Genomic DNA, 23,541 nt, shown 5'->3' with positions numbered 1-23,541 from the left:
CAGCATTCATTAGATCTCACCTGTATTGTCAACAGCCAGCCACAGGTGATTCTCATGTGGATGGTCCTTGAACCACATGTTGATGTTGATAAATATAGTAACAAGTGAGGAATGAGTGAATAATTGGTTTATGGAAAATCCTTTAGAGATACTTAGTTATGAAGTGTTTCCACTCATTGCTTTATTTCTTATAAACATGGTACTCAACTTCAAAATATGTGGTAGTATAAATTTTCTCTTAAAACTTATCTGGCACAGAAAGATCTGATAGGCAACATGATTTTCTTTTCAAGAGAAGATGTATATTTGATGAAGTAAACATAATACTCTGACATACTGTTTTATTGCTTTTAAACATGGTTTTCAGAAGGAATGATAAATGCTGCTAATAGGGTTGATTCATAAAGAAGCTATTAAATGTATTCAAGAGGAAATTGGTTTCAGGGAGTAGGTTGGATGAAGCCATTAAAGATAGATAATACCAAATGAGTAGTATTTTAGAGTGGACCAGATCTGGCTTGACATTTCACTGCACCAGCGTTTCACAGGAAAAAAAGGGTTTGGCCCTCTGGCCCTGGAAGTATGTAAAGGGCAAAACATTAACAGGCTTTTGTTTCTTCTCCTTGGTGAAGTAACTTCAATCTTGCATGACTAATCTTGGGTTGAACATGAAAACAAGTCTTGCCTTTATTAACTGGGTAAAGTCTTGGTCAGTTTCATGGGCTTTGGAACTAAAGTGGCTCTAAATTCTGCTGGGAACTGTCAGTGTGACTCTGGGCAACTCACAACACCTTTATTTCCTCATAGGAGGGAAATAATACATGCTGTAAGGATTGAGAGTTAACCCGTTATGCCTGAGGTTGCAATTTGTTTGAATTTTTGCAATCAGACCTTGGCGATGACCTTGAGAAATAGGATATAAGTAACTTCCACATGCTTAGTGTTCCAATAATGGAACACTAGGCATAAATAGCTACTGCCCATAAGGCACTTACAAAGGTGTCTGGCGTATTATAAGCACTCAACAATTATTAGCTTTTTCTCCTCCACCCCCTCCTATAATTGTTGTTATGATTATTATGTTTCAGTGCTTTCAAATCATATTTTGCCTTCTGGAATCCTACAAATTTCCAGTGATTTTTTTTTGGGGGGATTGGTTATATCTAAAAATATGTTCATTAATGCCTCTCTGTACAGGAGGAATCGAAAGTCTTAAGTGTGGTGTTAGTCCTGTGTATTTATGATCAGCAGTTTCTGGAAGTAGGCTGACATCACTTATGTAACATTGACTTTCTTTCCCTCTATCAAAGAGAGATGCTCAGACTTGCTTCAGGGAAGTCTGTTGAGAATTAATGAATAAGTTAATGTTTGTGGCTCTACCCTATTAATTACTAATTAATGTAAGTTACTGCTCTTAGAGTTCTCCAAGTACTATTGTCACACTGATTCTCTGAACTAGGGACAGGGGCATTGACTGAGAAGACTTTTTCTTATGTACTGTGGGGAAGCAGTGTTTCGTAAAACATTTGCTCTTGCTTTTACAACATGAGTATCATACCCTGTATCTAAAATGTTTTACCTCCTCTACAAAAAAAAAAAAAAAAAAAAAAAAAACACAGAAAAACCCAACCTACATTTAATCAAATAACTTCTTATGGAACTTTTAGTAATGTTCCTTATGTTAATAAGTATTTCTTTTTTCCTCTGGGAAACCATTACTTTTCATTCTTTATCTCCTCATCATTCCACAGCACTTACATCTGTACCTGGCAATAATGTTCTAAAAGCTCTCATAACAGTTCTATGAAGGCATAATGTGGTAGAGGCAGTCCCTAGTGCAGAGAGAGAGAGAGAGAGAGAGAGAGAGAGAGAGAGAGAGAGAGAGAGTGTGTGTGTGTGTGTGTGTGTGTAATTTAAAGGTTTGTATTTCAGTTCTGTGTTTCTAGAGGTAAGATTTGGATCTTCTGCCCCTGAGACTTTTGTCTGTAAAATAGGGATAGTAATACCTTCTATTTGGGTTTTTGTATAGCTTTGGAATAACATATATGTCAAATACCAGGCATGAATACCAGCAAATGTGGCTGATTGTGACTAATGATATGATTTTATTACCTTTTTCAATATGATTGAATTTGGTAATATAATTAGAACCAATTTCATAGTTTCATATAAAGCAAAAGAAGATATTTTATAGGGTTCTAATATCAAGCGTATTTCCACCTGACATAGGCTTACCTTAAATAACTAATTTCCAAACTTACTCTGGGAGAACACCTCTTTGGACAATGGATAAAATTAAACCTTTCAAAGTATGTGAATACAGAGGGAATGTGGAATTGTATATATGTATGTGTGCATGTGTTGTTTTCAAATAAAGTAGTGAATTACAGTGAATTTTAAATTTCCCAATTTTGTATTAATGTTGAAAGCAACCAAAGGAGTAAGGATGGGTTTGTATCCCAAAAAGGCTGCAGGCCTGAGCTAAAACTGTTTCCTATGCTCTTCTAAAGGCAATGTTTATTTAATCCCAAGAGTCCTTTGTTCTCATGATTACAAAGTTAAAATTTAATTCTTCACATTATAGACCTGAAAGCATTAGCTACACTTGTGACTGATCTGTAAAGAGAGTTTTATAATCTTTGGAACTGTGGCTTTTGAGGAACAAAATAATTTAAGCTATAATTTTGAAGTAGGACAGAGGATATTATTACAGGTTTATTCATAGGATTCTCATCTTTTGATTGGACTCTGTAATTAAATACCTACTTGTCAGCAGGGAGGGGGTGTGGAGGAATTATGATTCTCCTGCTTTAATGGTTGTTGATTTCTTATTGATACTTTGAAGTTGTGTCCAACTGTCTTCTCCAACTTTCAGACCCTTTGATGAAACAATAGAAACTCATTAAGTACATAACCAGATTCTTTCCATGCAGTTCCCTTGGGAGAGGTCTATTTTAAGTTAGATAGGTTTGATGTCCAGTGTGTAAAGCATTTATTCACCAGTTCTGATAAAAGGTCAAGTAGTTTACCCTCTTACACATAAGACTGAGGGAATTAAAACCTTTCCTTTCCACCACCACTACCCTCCCTTTCCCTAAAAAAGGAAAGGAATTTTAAAAAGGAAAAATGTAGAAAGAAGTAAAATGTTGTTTACCCTTTTTTGTTAAAATGTCACAGTTCAGACCGTTTACAAATTTGTTTCTTATTACAGAATGGTGAATCTCTTTTGTCTTTGCTCAATCTCTTTCCTCTTTGTCCACCAATTTTATAATTTTGTTAAATTCTGCTGATCACACTCCTTCCTGTAGACACATTTTCTTCTGTCCCACCACTCATTTTCAGAGCCCCCAAGAGTTCTGCAGCCCCTCTTTTCTATACTTTGCACTTTCTCTCGTGGAATCTCTTCCATGCTCGTGACCTGCTGAGTCTCAAAGTTTAACTCCAGAGCTGACTGACCTCATCTTTAAACCTCAGACTGACTGTCCTACCTCACATGTCCAGCTGAATGTTTTAAAAGTCATGTCAGACCCATCGGTTTAGAACTGAACTCGTGTTCTTTCACAAATGCTGGTTGCTTTGACTTTTCCTCTAAGCACAACTCTTTACCCCATTTGCTTGAAGCCCTCCAGAGAACCCTTAGACATTGCTGATGGGAATGAAAATGGTGCAACCACTATGGAAAGATGTTTTTGTGGACTCCCCAAAAAGTTAAAGAATTACCATATGACTCATCAGTTTTACTCTTAGGTATACATGTCCAAAAGAATTGAAAACATTTGTTCAAAAAAAATGTGTGCATGAGACTGGATGCAGTGGCTTACGCTTGTAATCCCAGCACTTTGGGAATTTGAGGTGGGTGGATCACTTGAGGTTAGGAGCTCGAGACCAGGCTGGGTAACATGGTGAAACCCGCATCTCTACAAAAGATACAGAAATGAGGTGGGGCACAGTAGCTCACCCTGTAATCCCAGCACTTTGAGAGGCCAAGTTGGGTGGATCACCTGAGGTCAGGAGTTTAAGACCAGCCTGGCCAACGTGGTGAAACCCCGTCTCTGCTAAAAATACAAAAATTAGCTGGGCATGGTGGCTGGTTCCTGTAATCCCAGCTACTTGGGAGGCTGAGGCAGGAGAATCGCTTGAACCTGGGAGGCGGAGGTTGAGTGAGCCAAGATCACGCCATTGCACTCCAGCCTGGGTGACAAGAGCAAGACTTCATCTCAAAAACAAAAACAAAAACAAAAAAACAGAAATTAGCTGGGTGTAGTAGTGGGCACCTTTAACCCCAGCTACTTGGGAGGCTGAGGCACGAGAATCATCTGAACCTGGGAGGCAGAGGTTGCAGTGAGCCAAGATTGTGCCACTGCATTCCAGCCTGGGTGACAGAGTGAGGCTGTCTCAAAAAAAGAGAGTGTGCATAATGTTCAGCAGCAGCATTATTCATAATAGCCCCAAAGTAGAAACAGCTCAGATAACTGTCCCTGATGAATGGGTAAACAAAATGTGGTATGCCCGTACAATGGAACAGAAAGGAATGAAGTAATGATACATGCTACAACATGGATGAACATGGAAAACATTATGCTAAGTGACAGGTGTGCACAAAAGGCCACATATCGTAAGATTCTATTTATATGAAATGTCCAGAATAGACAAATTCATAGAGACAGAAAGCAGATTGATGGTTGCCAGGGGCTGTGGGGGTTGGAAATGAGGTTTCCTTTTGGGATATGAAAATGTTCTGCAATCAGATAGCGGTGCTGGTTGCACTATACCGTGAAGGTACTGAAGGCCACTGAATTGTGCACTTGAAAATGGTGACTATATTGGTTCCCTAGGGTTGCTGTAACAAAGTTCCATGAACTGGGTGGCATGAACTGCAGAGGTGTGTCGCCTCACAGTTCTGGAGGCTGCAGCTCTGAGATGAAGGTGTCACAGGGTTGGTTCCTACAGAGGGTGGTAGGGAAAATCAGCTCCATGGCTCTCCCCAGCTTATAGTGGTTTGCTGGCCCTCTTTCCCATTCCGTGGTATGTAGACCTGTCACCTGACCTCTGTTTTCATCTTCACATGGTGGTCTTCTGTGTACGTGTCTGTGTCCAAATTTCATCTTTTTATAAGGACACAGTCATGCTGGATTAGGATCTATCCTGAACGACCTCTTAATTAAGTATACCTGCAATGACTCTATTACCAAATAAAGTCACATTTTGAGGTGCTGGTAATGACTTCAACGTATAAATTTTTGGGATATGCAGTTCAACCCAAACAGTGACTTTTATGTTGTGTAAATTTTACTTTAATTAAAAAAATATGTATAGACAACCCCTCCAGGGACTTCTAAGTGCTCTCAAGCACCACACCAGCAAAGTACCCAATGTGGTCTGACCCCTGCCTACCTCAGCATCCTTTTTACTCTCCTCTCACTGCTGCTTTTTCTGTGCCAGCCACACTCCCTCTGATTGCAGGGCCTGTGCCTACAGCCTGCTTCTTCCTCTCCTTCCATTGATGGAGGTCTTTTCACCCTTCAGATGGCAGCGCTAATGCTACTTTCATGGAGCGCGCTCACATGACTTCCCAGCACAAGGCAGCGCCTCTGTTTTATGCAACACCTTTGTTCTCTCATTGTTGACTGCTGTGTGACAAAGCACTCCTAAACACCATGGTGTCAAACAGCAACCACTCTGTTATGCTCATGGATTCTGCAGGTCAGGAATTGAGACGGCCTAGTGAAGAAGGCTTGTCTCTGCCCCATAATGGGAAAATGTGAACAGCTGGAGGCCAGAATTATAAGGGAGCTTCCTCAAGTATATATGTCTGGTGTCTGGACTGGGATGACTCCAAGACCAGCCTTAGCTGGGACTGTTGACCCTGGCTTCTACTGTGGTTCCTTCATGTGGCTTAGACTTCCTCACGGCTGAGTGGCCTCTGAATGGTCGGACTTCTCACAGGGTAGTTCAGGGCTCCAAGAATGAGCTAAAGAAGCTGCATGGCCTCCTATGACCTAGCTGTGAAGTTACATAGCATCATTTCCACCATGTTCTATTGGTTGAAGCTGTCATAAGGCTGCCCATATTCATGAGTTGGGGGACATAGACCTTACCTCTCAGCAGGAGGAGTTTCTGAATTTGCAGCCATGTTTAAAAACTGATGAAATCCTCCATGCTACATCTGAGTGTGTGTGCCCCCCAGAATTCCTGTGTTGAAACCTGGTACTCAGTGCAGTAATATGAGGCTTTTAGGAGGTGATTAGGTCCTAAAGGTCAAATTGGATTAGTGCCCTTATAACCAAGGCTGAGGAAGCTTGTGTGCCTCTTCCAACATGTCAGGATGTGATGAGAAGGCACTGTCTAAGAAGCAGAGATGAGCCCTCATCAGACCCTGAATCTGCTGGAGCATTGATTGTGGACCTTCCCACCTCCTGAACTGTGAGAAATATGTTTCTGTTGTTTGTAAGTTACCCAGTTTATGGTGTTTTTATTATAGCAGCCTGAACAGATTGACACTCGTTAATCTGTGTTCCTTCACAGTGCTCTTTTGCAATCACTCACTCCTTTGCATCATTATTTGATTGACTTCTGCCTTTTTAAATAGGCAGTAAGCTTATTTCGCTCACTGCAGTATTCCCAGCAGCTAGCACAGTAGCTGGCACATAGATGGTTTGTAAGACTTTGAAATGAAAGTTAACTGGGAAGAATTAGAAAAGGTAGAGCAAGGAAAGCCATTTGCTTATATCATAAACATCACAAGCTTGTGCAGCTGATCCAAGTGTGATCAACGGCAAATATGCCCAATGGCCTGTGGGTTTATTGTTTCATGCTCGTGATCTCAGTTTAGCAATAAATCTGAGGCTGCCTTGTGAATATTGATACTGCACGAGATGTCGGAGAGCTGTCACCCAAGAGAAAGTCATGTTGACACCTGCAATAAAACACAGCAACAGAAGTATAAGCAAAGCCAAATGCTTCCTGAATGAATTTCCCAAAAGAGAATAGGCAGAATTAAAAATTTAAGGTTTAAATAGGCCAATAGTAGTAGCATTTGTGTGTGTGCTCACAGATTTTTATGCTTGTTGGGTGAAGAAGGTTGGGGGAGGTAGTAAGAGATACGGCTTTTCATTTTTAACAGACTGACTTTATCAGAGCTTTATGGGGCTGATCATATTTATTTCATACTCCCTGTAGAATTTGAAAAAAGATTCTCTCTCCCATCTCCTTGGCTACCCATTTTTTTTTTTTTTAAATTCAAGTCTGAGACAGAGGCACATGTTACCTTGCCAAGCACACGATTCACTTGTCCCCCCCGGCTTTGCACAGCTGCTTGACAGCTGTGCTATCGACTTGTTAGATGGGTGCCAGTTTCTTCGTCTTTGCCTGTAAATTTTCAGGGCAGTCAGTTACACGGAACCTCTCAAAATGGAAAGTGATGCTGCTCACTAAACTAAAATGCAGTTTTAGTTTTTGCTCCTACACACTGAAGACTCAAGACAGTATGGTATAATATGAAAAACACTGGCTTTGGAGTCCTGTGGACCTAGGTTTGAACCTTGACCCTGCCACCTTTTATTGATGTGACCTTAGGCAAGTTAGTTATCCTCCATATGCTTCCTTTGCTTAAAAAAAGAAGGGGGTAATAACAGAGGTGTCAGAAGAATTTAGCGAATCATACATATAAAGATCCTAGTGCAGTTTGCCACATAGTGACGCTCCATTAATATTAGTTATTATGACTGGTATTATACAATGTAATTGGGGTTTACCTAGAATTTTTATATAGTAATACTTGAATGGCTTTCAAAGAATGCTTGATTTTATTCTGGTTTTGCTCTTAATTGGAAAGTAAGTTCACAGTGCTTTAGGTCTGAGATATTCGTATATTATTAGTGTGATTATTCCTACCTTGTCTTTATTTTATACTGGTGACTTTTTCTTTGAAAAGCATTTATTAAAAAATAAATGAATATATATTGAAAAGGAGAAATGGTTCAGAATTCTAGGACTTTAGAAAATTGAATGCACTTTTCTACATTTTGTAACATCTGTGGTAGTTAAAGCTGCCATATAGAATGCATGGACCTGTTTGTTTCAGGATGTTTGATTTATAACGGTGGTTCTTCCCTTTCCGGAGAGGGTCAGAATGAGCTGGGTCCTCTCCAAGGTTGTGAACAAGAGCTCCACACCCTCTGTTCAGAAGACCAAGGATGGTGGCAGATGCCATGGCCTGTTGTGAAGTGAAGTTGGAGGAGGGAGGATTCTAGAACAGATGGTTTCTTGGATATCTGGGGCCTGTCCAGCTCTAGCTTTGAAAACGATGGGCCAGACCGTGAATTGGCGTGGATACAGGCTTGAGTGCCAGAACAGGAAGTGAGGTCCTAGGGTGATGTCTTTGGGGCAGCTGCTGCTGCTCAGCTGGTGGGCTGGCACTGCTAGCCTTGGCTTCCTGTGGTTTGGTGAGGTGATGTGTGTGGTACAATAACAACAGTGAGGTGGGAAACTGGGTCTGCAATCCGAGAAGGTCGTAACTACTCTGGAGCTACTGGCCTGTTTTAGAAGGGGTGTCAGCTACTGTGCCTTACGGAACTTGTGCCACCTTTGGCATGATGGAAATGCGTGAATGCAAGAGCCAAAGATCTATGCATCCTATGCTGATGAGCCTGAGTTCTGGCCTGTGTAGAGTAGTAAGCCGACCTTTGTGGGAGGGCTTGGCTGTCCTCTTTGACATTAGCCTCCAAAGGCTATAGGAGCTTATCCCAGGCTTTGCTAACATCCTCTGGTACCTTTTTGGAATAATTAAATCATTCTTGGCTAGGTTCTGTTGTTTGTCCTGCCTCTCACTAGATGGGTGTCCTTGGGTGAATTACTTAATCATTTTGTGCCTAGCTTTACTTATTTACAAAATGAAGAGGCCAGACTAGATGATACTGTAGATGTGAGATGATCTCCGATGTCCAAATCTGATTCAATAATTTTTAGGTATTTCCTTTCTTTGAATAGTGAGTCCCACAAATTTTACTTCTGTGTAAGTGAAACATACACCCTTTCTTTCGTTCGTAAATTCTTTCTTAAAGATTTATGTGGACTGTAATCTCAGCATTTTTGGGAGGCCAAGGTAGGCGGATTGCTTGAGCTCAGGAGTTCAAGACTAGACTGGACAACATGTCCAGTCTCTATAAAAAAAAAAAAAAAAGAATTAGCCAGGCATGGTGGCACACACTTATAGTCCCAGCTCCTCGGGAGGTTGAGGTAGGAGGATAGTTTGAGCCCAGGAGGTCAAAGCTGCAGTGAGCTGTGGGCGGTGCTGCTGCAATACAGCCTGGACAACAGAGCAGGACTCTGTTTAAAAAAAAAAAAAAAAAAAAAAAGATTTACATGGAGCTTCTCTATATCTAGTATTCAAGAATTTGGAAATGAGAGTGTATCGTTATTTTATGGAGAGGAGGACTCACATTCTCTCTCCTTCTTTTAAATGATCTCATCCCATTTGTTGTTGGAACAATACTCGTTGCAACTCTTGTTTGAGAGGTAAAGTATGAAAAACATGATGTCGAATTATAGAAGCGTATTATTAGACCGGGTGCGGTGGCTCACGCCTGTAATCCCAGCACTTTGGGAGGCTTAGGTGGGCGGATCACGAGGCCAAGAGATCGAGACCATCCTGGCCAATATGGTGAAACCCTGTCTCTACTAAAAAATACAGAAATTAGCCAGACATTAGCATACGCCTGTAGTCCCAGCTACTCGGGAGGCTGAGGTTGGAGAATCGCTTGAACCTGGGAGGTGGAGGTTGCGGTGAGCCAGCATCACGCCATTGCACTCTAGCCTGATGACAGAGCGAGACATCTTAAAAAAAAAAAAAGAAAAGAAAAGAAGAAGAAGCACATTATTACAGTGGCACTAGAGGACTAGAGGCCCTTCATTCTAAGAGGAGCAGATTGAGCCCCAAAAATGTTTCCGGGAGAGTCTGAGGCTGTGCATTGTGCTCTCCTTGAGTGGAGGCTGTGCTTTGTTGATCTTGGCATCCAGCACCTCTTGGGCCGTTTTTTTTTATTTTGTTTTTAAACAGCTCTTGTCAGAGTGACACTAGGTAAAGATCTCACTTTAACTTCCCCTTGACCTGTTCAGTGCTGAAATGCTATCACTCATGTTTCAAAGCATTATTTCAAGATAGAACAAGCTCCAGGAGCGGTGCGTTTCCTCTTCAGCGTGGTCTGTGTAAACATGGGCAGTTTCTCAGAGGCTGGGCTGAGGCCCCAGAAGTTTTCTTCATAAGAGGTCACTTCTTATCTCCGCTCCCACAATTCCTTTTCTCTGAGGTTTTAATCTCTAAGAGGGAAGCAGAGGTATGGTTCCGAGGAGTGATGTGGATTCCGGGGAATGCGAGGGAAGCAAGGGCCCAGTGGGTGGAGCTGATGTGGGACTGAGAAAGCATAGCGAGGGAAAAGGGCCTTGCAGAACTACCCAGTGCTTGGATAAGGTTCTTGTGCAGAGCCCTGGGGAACTGGAAACACTCTCCAGAGGTGGTGTGTGCACTGGCAGTGGAGTCTTAGCATCTTTGTCGTTTCCTTTTGAATTTCACTTGTTCTCCTTCTTCCCTTGCTATAGTTGCCACGTGCCCTGTCTGACATTTCGCAGGACTTTGTTGCCAGCCAGATTTGCTGATTTCTCCTTTATAATTCCACCTGTTCTCCCACATTGTAAATGAGACACACTTACCTTCTTTGGTTCATTCCAAGGCATTAACTAAACATGTCTGGAATTCTGATGAGTCTAAGAATCAGTCTGTTTGTGTGTGTGTGTGTGTGTGTATTTTTTTTTTTTTTTGTGAGATGGAGTGTTGCTCTGTTGCCCAGGCTGGAGTGCAGTGGTGCAATCTCGGCTCACTGCAACTCTGTTCCTGGGTTCAAGCAGTTATCCTGTCTCAGCCTCCTGAGTAGCTGGGATTACAAGTGTATGCTACCATGCCCAGCTAATTTTTATATTTTTAGTAGAGATAGGTTTTGCTATCTTAGCCAGACTGGTCTCGAGCTCCTGACCTCAAGTGATCCGCCCACCTTGGCTTCCCAAAGGGCTGGGATTACAGGCTCTAGCCACCATGGGCCTGGCCATCAACATGTATATTTATTGCCAGGTTTTTTCTTTTCTCTAAAAGCATTGTTCAGAAATCTCTGCATTTGAGAATCCAGAAATAGCAATAGTCAAACATGGGACATTTTTAGCGAAGAGAAGCTGAGGGATTGAAAACAAAATTGGAAAGAAGGGGCGATGACAACCATGAAGGGTGGGAACAGGCCAGGCGCGTTGGCTCACGCCTGTAATCCCAACACTTTGGGAGGTTGAGGTGGGTGGATCACCTGAGGTCAGGAGTTTGAGACCAGTCTGGTCAACATGGTGAAACCCCGTCTCTACTAAAAACACAAAAAATTAGCCAGGCGAGGTGGCAGGCACCTGTAATCCCAACTACCTGGGAGGTTAAGGCAGGAGAATCGGTTGAACCTGGGAGGCAGAGGTTGTGGTGAGCCGAGATTGCACCATCGCACTCCAGCCTGGGCAACAAAAGCAAAATTTCGTCTCAAAAAAAAAAAAAAGTAGGAACAGTTTGCTAAGAGAGAGGGAAAAGTACTGGATTGTCGTTGTCCCCGAGGTTTCCAGGCTTGTGTGAATTTTGCACAGGGGCAGCCTCTCCAGTTGTAGGAATGTTGTGGCATTAGGATCTCTTAGTCCCAGGGCACAAAAACTCTGTAGCAGGGGTTATCACAGCAGGTTACACGTGACAAGGCAGATGAGAATCTTGAGAGTGTCTGAGGATATGCACTGTGGCCACACAGGTATGGGCTGTCAGATGGTTCCAGATCCAAGGCAGCATTAGGGGGTGTTACCAGCAGGAACTGGTGACTCTTTCCTCCTTGAAATTTCTGCTACGGTGACTGTGATGAGCCTAGCTAATTGCCATCATCTCTGTTGAGATAGACATTTTAATTAAATACGTTGCCCTATGTTGCTGGCTAACAGAGCCTAGTGTATATATCAGGGAGGACGGCGGCAGCTGTTGGCTGTGATACCATTTAGCTTGAGCCTCACATTCATGAAGGGTCTCAGATTTACTCCTTCATGTTGTGTCCACGTGAACTTGTACATTTAGTCACAGAGACAAACTGGCAGGATTGAAAGAAGATGGCATTCGTCACCCAGATTTAAATTTGTTTCTCATTAACAGACATTCTGCCTGTAATGCACTATGAATTAATGCATTTTACAAATCTTGTAACTGTCTTATGAAGAGCATAATTAGTCATAAGTGTTTGGATATTAGAAATGTTAATTTGCTCAATATGGGCATTAAAATGTTTTGTCATTTCCTTATTTTTAACATTATTGGGAACTTTAAAAAAAGAGAGTGGCTCAGGCCCCTCTTGACCTCCTGGAAGGCCCTGCTGAGCTGGGTTTGCATTGTCTGTCCTGGGTCACACATTCGCTTTGGGTCCAGTTGGCTGGGCCTAGGGTTTCACAGGGTGTAGAAACCTTTGTTCCCCATATGTAGAATAGCCTGGGTCCTTTTCTCCCGGAAAGTGCTGTGGGTGTGGCAGGCTGATGACTGAATTGAAGAGGGGGAGCCTGGGAGTCTGACTTATGGGACTAAGGAGTGAGACCCCATGCAGAACTTGGATTTAGACATGGGATGCCAAAGTTTTAGGCAGTTCAGCTCAGTTTTCTGCATCTGCACTTAGAAACTACAGGTGAATGACACCAGATGACTTTTGAAAACTCTGAAGACTGTAAAACTCATTTGAGCTTTGAGATATCAAGCCACTGCTAAACTACTTTCTTGAAAATGAAATCATTGTTTAGGCAGTTGGTGGTGGTTTTGGAAAAATTTCAGAGTGAAGGGCTCTGTGAGAAAAAGAGTTCCAGAAATAAGGGAAGGATAGAGTGATGCAAGGGGCCATTTAGTGAGCTAGATAAAGGCTGGAAGTGATAATTGATTGTGCTTAGGGAGGAATAAAATTGGAATGCCATGTGAAAATGCAGCTTGAGTCATTTTGGGGGGGAATCTTTGAAATGAAAAACTGGTATTTAGTAACAGCGACCAAGCATTTTAAAATCCATCAACCAGCATCTCTCTTCCCCATCCTCAATATCAACCTGTAATAATTTATGCTGTAACCACCACCAAGAGATAACTTAGGAGTAAATTGTATCAGTCACCTTTTCTCTGGGTTGTTTGGCAGATGCTGTGATGTTTACAATAGGGACTAGAAAATTTGATGGGGAAAGGTTGGCATCTTAACAGTCATTGAAGTAAGCAGTCTGGGACCCTGTTGCATTATAAGGGAAGGGATTTTGGACCTTGGTGTTTTGCAAAGGCCATATTTGCATAATTAGAGAGCACAGGATTATGGGTAAAATGGTTGCAACTACTAAACTAGCCTTGTATATATGGATTCTTGTTCATTCGCAAAATACCTTTTCTGCGTGCTTGTTGAAACCATAATATCCTGGGTAGGTTTTATTACAATCACTTATGGTCTGGTAAACATATCTGGAAATACCATAAGAGAGAGCCTAGGCAATATTCGTAAGCCTGCTGCTTTATGAAGAGATTGTGCTTATCAGAAATTATAGCATTACTGTAAATTTTTTCTTTTATATGGAGTGATTTACTTGGTATTTCAGTATATTATTTTGCTAGGAAAATGTCAAGTTAGTACTCCTCTCAAAAGGGCATTGTGCATCTGAGTCACCTGTGGAATTTAAAAAACAAACAGATTTTGCCCTCAGCCCACATGTGTTGTGACTGTATCTCCAGTTCCCGGCCTGGGCACCGATCTAAAATAGTGAAGAGGACAGAAATAATTCTTGACTTCTTGGCATGTACATCTGTAAGGAAGTCAGATGATAAATACTTCAGGGAGAAAAAAAACCATAATTGTAAATTGTGATAAGTGCTATGGAGAAAAAATAAAACAAGGGGCAAGGAGAGAGACTGACAGGAAGAATGTAGTTTCTATGGGTAGGAAGGCTGCTCTGAGGAAGTCAGACCGCAAGCCAAAACTCAGGGATGGGGAGGATAGCCCTGTGAGGGGAGGGAGGAGCATGTCAGGCTGAGGGGACAGAGTGGGGGAGGCTTGGTGGGGTTGAGGAGCTGAGATGATTGAGACTTGTGTTGGGAGAGTGGGGAGCCCCGCAGGGGGCAGGGGAGGATGGTGCTCCTGGCAGAGACGGCAGACCACCTGCTGTGTCTATTCTGTGCTCCTTAGTGTTGTGGTTATGAAATGATGTGCCTAAATGTCCCTTTTTAAAGGAAAAGTGGTCCTTGCCAGTTACAGCAGTGTCACTGTTTAGGTCTCCTAAGCAAATTCAAGGGTGTCTGATTGCTTTGTGTTTGGGAGTTGTAAATGGATTTCACTTGAGAACATGACAAGAACTGTAAGATTAGTTTCAGCAAAAGAATTTAATTGAAGGATACATCATTGTTCTTGCAAATCCCTTGATGTTTAGCTGTTGTCTTCCAGCCTTTCCATTCCCTGCACTCTGTCCGCTGCTTGCAGGACTAAGCTGTAAGTCTTCATTCATCTGCAGCCCTTTTGTATGGCTTGGAACTTGCTTTCTTCTTCCTCCTGGTACTCTTCTTCCCCGCTCCTCTTCTCCCTTTCCCTCCCCATCCTTCTCCCCCTCCTCTTCCTCCTGCTTCTCCCCTCTTCAGATAGAAGAGAGATGAGAAAGCGGGTTCATTTAGTTATTCTTTGGAATAAAATATACCTCAGTTTCCAGTGAGGGAATTCTGGTAGATTTACGGACAGGTGACAGTTTTTTTCTGTACAATTAGGATTCCTGGGAAACATTAGTTGTAACTACATTATTGATGATAATGCCATATGCATTGGAAATTTGGGACCAGGCCCTGAACCCTGCATGCAGTTGTGAGGTATGAAGTGGTTTCCTGCACAAGGGCAAATGAGGGTGGAATTCACTGAAATGCAGCCCACTCTCCACCCTCTGCAGTTCAGGCCAGGGCATGGAGCTGGGTCAGCTTGGAGGAAAAGGGTGTTCCTTTCTGTTTCTCATGCAAGCAAATCGCCAGGCCCATTTCTCAACTCCTTCAGAGGTGTCAAAAGGGCTGGTGATAGCCCTGCCTGGGGCAGACCTCAGTGACTTCTGGGTCCCACCTTCTTGCCTGGGAAGACCCTGTTCTTACCTGGTAAGACACAATTGAAACCACAGTTAGTCTACCTCACATAGGAGGCAGGCTGTTTTATCCCGTGTGTTATTAGTTTTAACATACATATTTGTGCAATCAGTGTGTACAATTCATATTGGTAAGCATCTGGCATATTCTCAAATATTTTCATTATTTTAGAATAATGCTATGGCAAACTCACATTTCAGCTTCTTGTCAAAAATAGTAGTGTTCCGGTATGACAGGTAAATCTTGTTTCCTTCTGGAGCAGTACTTCCCACCAGCGTGTGCTGCCTGGATCTAGTTTCATTCACAGAGGCTGCCCCACGTCACATTTCAATGCATTTGTGTTTTAATAGCTGATTCTTAGTATTAATAACATTGTGCAGGTGTTTTTATCTCCAGTTTATAAAGGAGGAAACTGTGCAAGGGGGAGGCTAACTCACTTGCCCTGGACAAATTAAGAGACTGGTTTCAGGGTTGGAAAACAGGTTATCATATTTCTTCTGGAGTATGTGAAGGTGTGGACTAATCTCTCCTGTGACAAGGACATCCATGAGTAGTACAGTGAGTTCTCAGATGGGAGTCCAGAGGCGAGTAGTCAGGGTTGGAAGAGTTCCTCTGCCTTCCTCCAGGTCTGGCTGTCCAGATGGCTCCATACGTCACCATGTCTTAGCCAGTGGCGCCAGTGGCTGTGTTTTTAAGAGGGTGACCTTGAAGTTGGACACATCACATCGAGTCATGTCACATCACTGCAGAGTCATAGGAACAAACCTAGTTCCCAGGGAGCCTAGGAAATATAGTCTACACCTGGGGTGGGGGGTGAGGGGAATCACATGCTTGACTAGAACTAGGGCAGTTTAGTACTAAAAAGAGCATGGGGTAGATGCTGAGACATTGTCTACCATATTAGTCCTCATTCCTCCCTGAGCAGCATTAGGGCGGGTGAGCGGCCGTAAGCGAGTTGTTAGCTAACAGAGATGTATAATGAAGGGCCACCACGGAGCATTTTATGTTTCTACTGTAGCCCTAAATGAATAGGCTGCTCTTTGTACATGTGCTTGAATATGCTTCTTGGAACCAGTTCATTCACTCGACAGATACGTGCTGAGTGCCACCCCTTCACCTGAGTGCTGTGTGGTGTAGTAGTTGAAGGTGCCTGTAAGATGGCCAGGGCCAGCCCTGCTCACAATGAAGGGCCTATTTGTACAGGTGATTTTTTAACCTCAAACAGGAAGGAAGTTGGAGTTAGTTTACCTGTCATTAAGTTGTTAAAGGTTTTTCCTACTGATAGCAACTAAATGGAACTCTACTATGGTTTGAATGTGTCCCCCAAAGAGCATATGTTGGAAATGTAGTCCCCAGTGCAACCATGATGGGAGGTGGAGCCTAATGGGAGATGGAGCCTAACGAGAGGTAGAGCCTAATGGCAGGTGGAGCCTAATGGGAGGTGGAGCCTAATGGGAGGTAGAGCCTAATGGGAGGTGGAGCCTAATGGAAGGTGTTTAGGTCATCGAGGCTCTCCCTCATGAGGGGATTAGTGCCGATTATAAAAGGGCTTGAGGCTGAGTTCAATCTCTTGCTGTCTCTCATCCTTTTGCCTTCACTATAGGATGATGCAACAAGAAGGTCCTTGCCAAATACCAGCTCCTTGGTATTGAATTTATTTTCTTACTACCAGAAATAAGTTTATTTCTTTATAAATTGCCCAGTCTGTGTTATTATGTCATAGTGACACAGAATGGACTACGATGAGCTCAGAGGGAGAGAGGGCTGTGTACCAGGCCCTTTCCTGTACAGCAGCTGGGCTAATGCCTCTGCAAATTATATTAGCCTGTTTGTGTTAAGTGAGGAGCCCTCCTGCTTGAAGGAGGCAAGGCAAGGTGCTCATGAAGCCAGAGAAATCAGTCAGGCAGCCTCTGACTAACCTTTGTCCTCCCCTTCTGCTCAGAATCCTTCAACTTGAGCTAGTTTTTATATTTACTTTCCCTCAGGCTCAGCCCTGTCTCCCCTGGTTTCTCCCAGACCTGCCTTTCTGGAGGTGGGGTCTTCTTGCCTCTCTACGTAAGGGATAAATTCTGCCTTGACCACCCAGGGAAGGGGAGTTTGGAGTATTACCCCTGAACTGAGAGGTGGTGGTGATGAGAGTAATCAAGCAACTAGAGACGTTGTCCTTCAATACATCGATGAGCCAAAGGAAAGCCTGCACAGAGTAGACCTGCACCCGGACATGAGAGATGGAGACTGGATTCAGGGCAGTGCTCGTGGGGAGCTTCCTTCACTGGCCTGCTCTTGTCCCCTGTGTTACAGAGGCTGTTGGCTGTTGCCCCTGTTGTTCTGAGAATGGGCTCCCTGCAAACACCTGACTTGGGTGATCATGTCTACTCAGGAAGACCAGCAAAAAGGGACAAGCAGCGATGCCATCTGCTTTTCCCTCCAGCATTCCCAGCACTACCCTGGTCCTCTCCCCGAGCCAGTGGTCTGGGTTGGGTGTGTCCCACTCTGGCTGCACAATAGAGTAACACAGGAGCTTTAAGAACTCCAACACCCAGAGCTCACCCCCAGCAAATCTGACTTAAATAGTCAGGAGTGGGGCTTGGACAGCAGTATATATATTTGTGAGGTTTTATTTATTTATTTTTTAATTTTTTTTTCTTTTCTTGAGTGCTATTAAAGGCAATTTTTAAGGTTTTCTAGTTGAATTTAAATGTTACAGCTGGGATTGCAAATCTTGGTCTAGTGTTGGTGGCTGTTGGATTTTTTCTTGTCGTTCTTTTGGCATCTGTTCCTGTTATTACCCTCTAGACCACTGTGGTTTCTTAGTCTAGTCCTTACTTGCTGCCCAAAACCCTCTAAATGTAAGTCTTATGCCAGGAAGTGAAAGGTAAAGTTTGGTTTTATAATAAGAGATACCTTGTTCAGCGAGCAGAAATAAGTACCATTTGTTGATAACCGAAGTTTTTTGCTTTTTTTTTTTCCTCCTGTGGGAGCAACAGAAAAGAATTCAGAGGATGTGGTGGGAAAAAGAAGAAACGAATATCTCTCTGAGAACAAGTATAAGGTTTTGGACATAGTGGGAAAAGTCCTCAAATTGAAGTCATAGAGAACTGTTGAGGGGAGAGACTGATGAAGAAGGCACAGTGAGTTTTTTAGTGGTTAAAAACACAGCACTGCATTTATATAATCTGTTTCCTCTCTAACAGTGGCAGCATGTTGTGGATTTTTTTTTCTTTTTTTCCTGGAGAGAAGCACGCTGCCTCTGATCAGTGGAGAGGATGAAAATCATCAGCGTCCTCATCAGGGTCAGGAGACCTGGGTCTCATTCTTCCACCGTCACCTGCCAGGGTTGTGATTGTTACAGAAGACTGGTTCTCTCTGTGGCGGTTCACTGGGGAGAGATAAGGGGGTTAGAAACCTGCTGGGCTCAGAAGGGACTCCATGTGCTTGACTCCAGTGGAGACTTATGTTTCCTGCCATTTCTGTAGCAAGAAGGAACCCAGATGGTGCCAGGGGTCTGTGAATGCCCGGAAAATACATGTGAAACATTGTGTGAGAGTACACATACCTTTCTGGGGAAGAAGTTCTATAACTTTTAAAAATCAGTATCCTAAAAGGATGCCAGTGACTAAAAAAAGGAAGTGAAGAATTCCTATCATAAGTATCTTTATCTGTGATAGGGAAAGAGGATGTCTGCCTAATGTAAGCTGGAATCCTGTGAATTCAAACAGATATTTTGTTCACACTCCTGCAGCTTATGTCTAGCATGTTATGCTATAATGAATAGGGTTCCAGCATTAAACTTATTTTTTGAGAAATCTTCAGGAAAAAATACCATCTTATGAATAGGTACAGTATATATAAATTTCATTTAAGGCATCACAAATTTTTCCTTTTTCTCCCCCAGCTGCGTACTCTAAATGCAGGCAAAAAGTGTGTAAGGAAGGTTGTAACAAAATGTATATGTAGACAATAGGACTGATAAGATACAAATAAATCACAAAAACTGTATGGAGGAAGGGGGAAGTCATACCAAATAACTTAGGCTAGTGAAGTTATTTGAGCATTACATTTATAATGAGCTTCCTGGAAACCAAAGTGAAAAGAGAAACATGGTGGGTATGAGAATTCCTACTTAAAGAAAGCAAATTCTTTCGTTAGGTAAGACACTCGTGTCCATGTCTAAGACTTTATCGTGTGTTGCCATCCTCAACACTTTCACCAAACATACAGAAATGCCTTTCTTGTGACTGCTTTCCACTTCAGCAGTTAGTTTTTAGTGAGACTAGTTGTGTGGGATACCCATCTCAGGATGTGCAGTTCTTTGATGAACTCTCTCCTGTTTTTCTGAAAACTCAGTTGTCTTAGCTGCCAGGAATTGTCCTGCAAGATTCCACCCTGTGGAACTGCCCAGAGCAGGGAAAATGAAAAGGGTGTTAGGTGCTTCCCTTCAGGAAATGACAACTTAACCAGCGCAGTGATGGGTTTTTGCTATAGAATGGAAGATCCTGACCAGAAGGTCTGCTGGGATGGCAGGCCTTCCCACCGTGGGGAGCTGAGCTGAGGAGGCGTTGAAGCCGTCCGTCTGCACCTCGCCCCCTTGTAAGTACTCTTTCTTTCACCTTCTTGCACATAATTTACTTTGTGACTATTCATAAATGCCCCCTAAAGATGAAAACATTTCTAAATTTGGATTGAGAATCACAGTAAAGCCTTTATAGAACCAAAGGATGTTTATCAAACTGCAGAGCTTTCTTTTCTGCTCCTTTTCCTCAAAAAGAGTCACAAAAATTCAGGAATTAAAAAAAAAAAAACCCTCTTCATTTACTTCCTCATTGCCTTTCATGTATGTTCAGTAATTGCATAAGTTGTCTCGCTTAAGCTGTAGCTAATGATAGCTTTTTTGTTGTTTTGGAAAACTATGAACAAGTATCCTAATACATAAATACTTCAAAGTATGTTTTCTTAATAATGGTGTTTGATATGGGTTGGGGGATGAGGTGAAATCAAATATTTAGACACTTACATAGTTTATGTTTATGATTATCTACCTGTATATCCATTATAATTTTATCCAGAAATAGCATGTACTGTGGAAAGATGTTTCCTTACCTTCCTGGAGTAGCTCGTGGGGAGACCTAAGAATGCTTTGGAAGTCTTTGTAGTCTGTTTTGTGTTTGTCCTGTTTTCTTTTGAAAAGTACAGATCTAGATCCAACGGTGAACCTTTCAGAATGGGGTAAGACTAGAATTGAACTTGATGAGTTGCCTTATGTAGCAAAGATTTTGGCTTCAAAGACACAGGTAATCTGTAGAAATAAAATCAAGCTGCTTTTGGTGTGTCTGTGACTACATCACATGAAAGTGGCTAGGTAGATTTTCACTTGATTTGGAGAGTTTGCTTAGGGTGGTCTGATTTAAAATGTAGGCTCTTGTGATGTGCATAATTTTAGATGGTCTTGATTGCCCAGAGCAACTGTTACTGCTGTGCAGAAACACGTGTTCAGTGTCCCTTTGGGAAAAATGTGCCATGTGCATACAGATGCCATAGAGGAAATGAATGGTGGTGGCAACATGAGCCCCACCTCAGGCGACCAGGACGAGCGGATTCCAGAGGCAGGGTTGTGTGGGGACAGCTCTGAGAAGTCCATACAACAGAGAGGAGCTGCAGGGAGGTGTTTATTTCACGATGGTTTATGATTTTTTTCAGCAATGCTGGGTGGGCAGCTGAGATGTAGTATCAAAAGACACATTAACTATAAATGGGTGAATTTTAAATAGCCACATGTACATCTCCAGTTTTATACTGTTTAGAAGCCATTAAAAATGAGTTCCTCCTGTGATTTTTCACAGGAATGAAGTACTCTGAGGGACTGACAGTTTGGGGTTGAGCTATTTAAAAGCCTGTATAAACAGGATATTTTAAATTAGTCTTATAAATGAACTTTAGCATCCTATAGAGTGTTTTTCTTAAGTTGTAGGCTTGTCGTCTTTTGGACATTCTTAAGGTCAGAGGCTCAAGTGATTCGTGCAGGAGGTCACAGTGAGTAGCGACTGCTGAATTAGGAGTAGGACAAGGCAGAGGTGTGTCTCTTCTCTTCTCACCTGACCAGTTGTGTCTTAGTAACTTTGTCCACCAGGCAGTCCTGGCACCAGCTTTGGAAGGGTGATGTGACATTATGCTCAGTGAACTGATTAGTGTCCCCACAGTTGAACCTTAGCCAAGTTGTTGGTTGATAATTGGCACATTTTTTTTCTGATATGCTGATAATCCAGTTACTGCTTCAAGTTTACATTAAAATGTTTGTTTGACTCTTTCAAACCTTAGCGTCTTTGATGATGTCAGTAGGTCACCAGACTTTCCAAAATATTCTTTGTTTCAACAACAGCAAAACAAAGAGAAAAGAGAAAACATATAAGCAATAACTTACCATTACCTTTACTACTTTTTAAACCTTCACAAACTGACTTCTTTCAAGGAAATAAATATTTATTTAATGTTTAATGTATTATACAATTTAAAACGTAGAGTAAATGGGAGTGAATTCCGTTTTGGATCTACGGAGTCACAGTGCCTTGTAGCAGTTGGATATGGTAAGAGTGAAGTCTGAGTGGAGAAAGGGTTGAGGAATCTCAGCTCAGTCTCCCTGAGCAAACTCAATAATATCTCTGAGCCTTGGTTTACACATCTGACAAACGACATGAGACCTGCTCTTCAGGGTTGTATTAGAGATTAAATAGTCGCATAAGGAGTACTAAGACTATAGTATGTACTCAGAAGATATTCTCTGTTCTCTCTCCCTTTTTGGGGGTTTGAGGATAGTTGTAGTTGTAAAATTTTCTTCCCCATTTAGGAACAGATATTTCTCTAAATGTAAGCCCCCTGGGCTTATTCTAGTTTGTTCATATATCTTAAAAATGGAAACCTCAGACTTAATGTAGTATTCAAGTATAAATCCCACTACTGCCTAGATTATGGTGAAGAGATTACTTCACAGTCTTTACATGCCTTGTTCCCATTAATACATCTCATGTCATGTTAGCTGTTTTATAAGACAGTTCATTGCTGATTCATCTCAACAATTCAGTTCCAGAACGACACTGTGTCAAAGATGCAGTGGCTCTGTCATTTTGATGACGAGATGTTAGAACAGTTTTCAGTGTAAAAATCTGCTTAGCATTGCAAAGCATTCATTTTTGTGGAAAGACATCTTCACGAAGACTGGGAATTGACTAAAATAACCACCCCTTTTTAGGGATTTGATATAAAGAATAGAACATCTTTGAAGCCCGGGCGATTGGTGACGGGGAAAGTTACATGAACCGAGTTTTGGTTTCATTTCCTGGAGTGATGGTAATGAGTTCACTGGGTGCTGCAGTACTACCAAATCACAGGGCACCAAGACCTCCGTGCAGTGCTGGGTGATTGAAATGACTGATATTCTCTCTCTCTTTTTGTTTTTCATGCTAGTTCAACCTCTTTTCATACAGCTCTAAAGGTTCAGTAAGCATCAAACAGGGAAAGGAAATGGCAGTTCAATAGAGTGGTCGCTCAAGATGACCAGAGTAATTCCAGAAATTCAAGACGGTGATTGTCTCTCGAGTGCCTATTAGGATTGGGCTGCCTTAGAGTCTGCGCAACAAGGAATTGATTAGAGGGGTTTTGTGGCTTTTCTGTTCTCTGATGACAGGAGCTGGTTTCAAGCTTCAGAGTAAATAGCCAGAGAGCACGATAAGAAATGCTGAGGCGCTGAAGTGGGCACCAGTTTTATTTTACATTGTGAAGAAGATGAGCAAATGTAACCCGCAGCAAGATCAACCACCACGTTAAATTGGACTCTTAAGGTACATTCACTTTATATTGTTTAGTTGAGACCGTTGTGATCCACTCGAAACTGTGTTCCACTAACACTCTAAGATGATTGCATAGGCCAGAACTGTTCTGTCCAGTTCCTAGCTGATACGTCAGCTCTCTGGGTAACTTTATGCCCATGAGTTGAGATGGCAGAAGACAGACAACGCTGTGGCATTGGTGTATCCAGGGCACTGATTTTGTTTTTCTTCCATGCCCTAGTGTGAACTGGCCAACTAATCTTGGTATTAGCCTCGAAATGTATTAACAACAGACTTGTTTTGATAGCCAAATTGCTTTTATACTTGAGAAACTGATCTTTTATAAAAGGCCCAGGGTAAATGTCCGTAAGCAACATCATGAACACATGTGATATTAGTGATATGGTGGGGGGATGTTCCTCAGCAAAGGATGTGTGTATTTGTTCCCAGGATGGAGAATGCTGTATAGTGCCTGGTAGGGGGAGGTCTAAAGGAACTAGTAGGGAAAATGATTAGAGAGCTCACCGTAGTACAGATGGCAAT

General features: G+C 42.2%; 1 protein-coding gene across 5 annotated transcripts in view; it reads left to right on the top strand.

Annotated features, from left to right (window-relative positions):
* TSPAN5 (tetraspanin 5) overlaps positions 1–23,541 on the top strand; it is a 187,003-nt gene that overhangs the window by 32,385 nt on the left and 131,077 nt on the right. Inside the window, exon 1 of one of the 5 annotated variants that reach the window (XM_064369453.1) lies at positions 6,418–6,447. The exons of the other annotated variants lie outside the window; for them this stretch is intronic. Within the exon in view, the coding sequence (XP_064225523.1) occupies positions 6,433–6,447 (15 nt within the window). The 5' untranslated portion in view covers positions 6,418–6,432. Of the gene's footprint in view, positions 1–6,417; positions 6,448–23,541 lie in introns of those variants that run through there. 5 annotated transcript variants of the gene reach the window in all.

The sequence above is a fragment of the Aotus nancymaae genome, unplaced genomic scaffold (assembly GCF_030222135.1).
Source record: "Aotus nancymaae isolate 86718 unplaced genomic scaffold, 86718_ANA_hifiasm-v0.15.2.pri h1tg000006l, whole genome shotgun sequence".
In the NCBI taxonomy this organism is placed as follows: domain Eukaryota; kingdom Metazoa; phylum Chordata; class Mammalia; order Primates; family Aotidae; genus Aotus; species Aotus nancymaae.
Note: the sequence above shows the minus strand (reverse complement) of the source record. Positions and strands in the feature narration are given on the sequence as shown.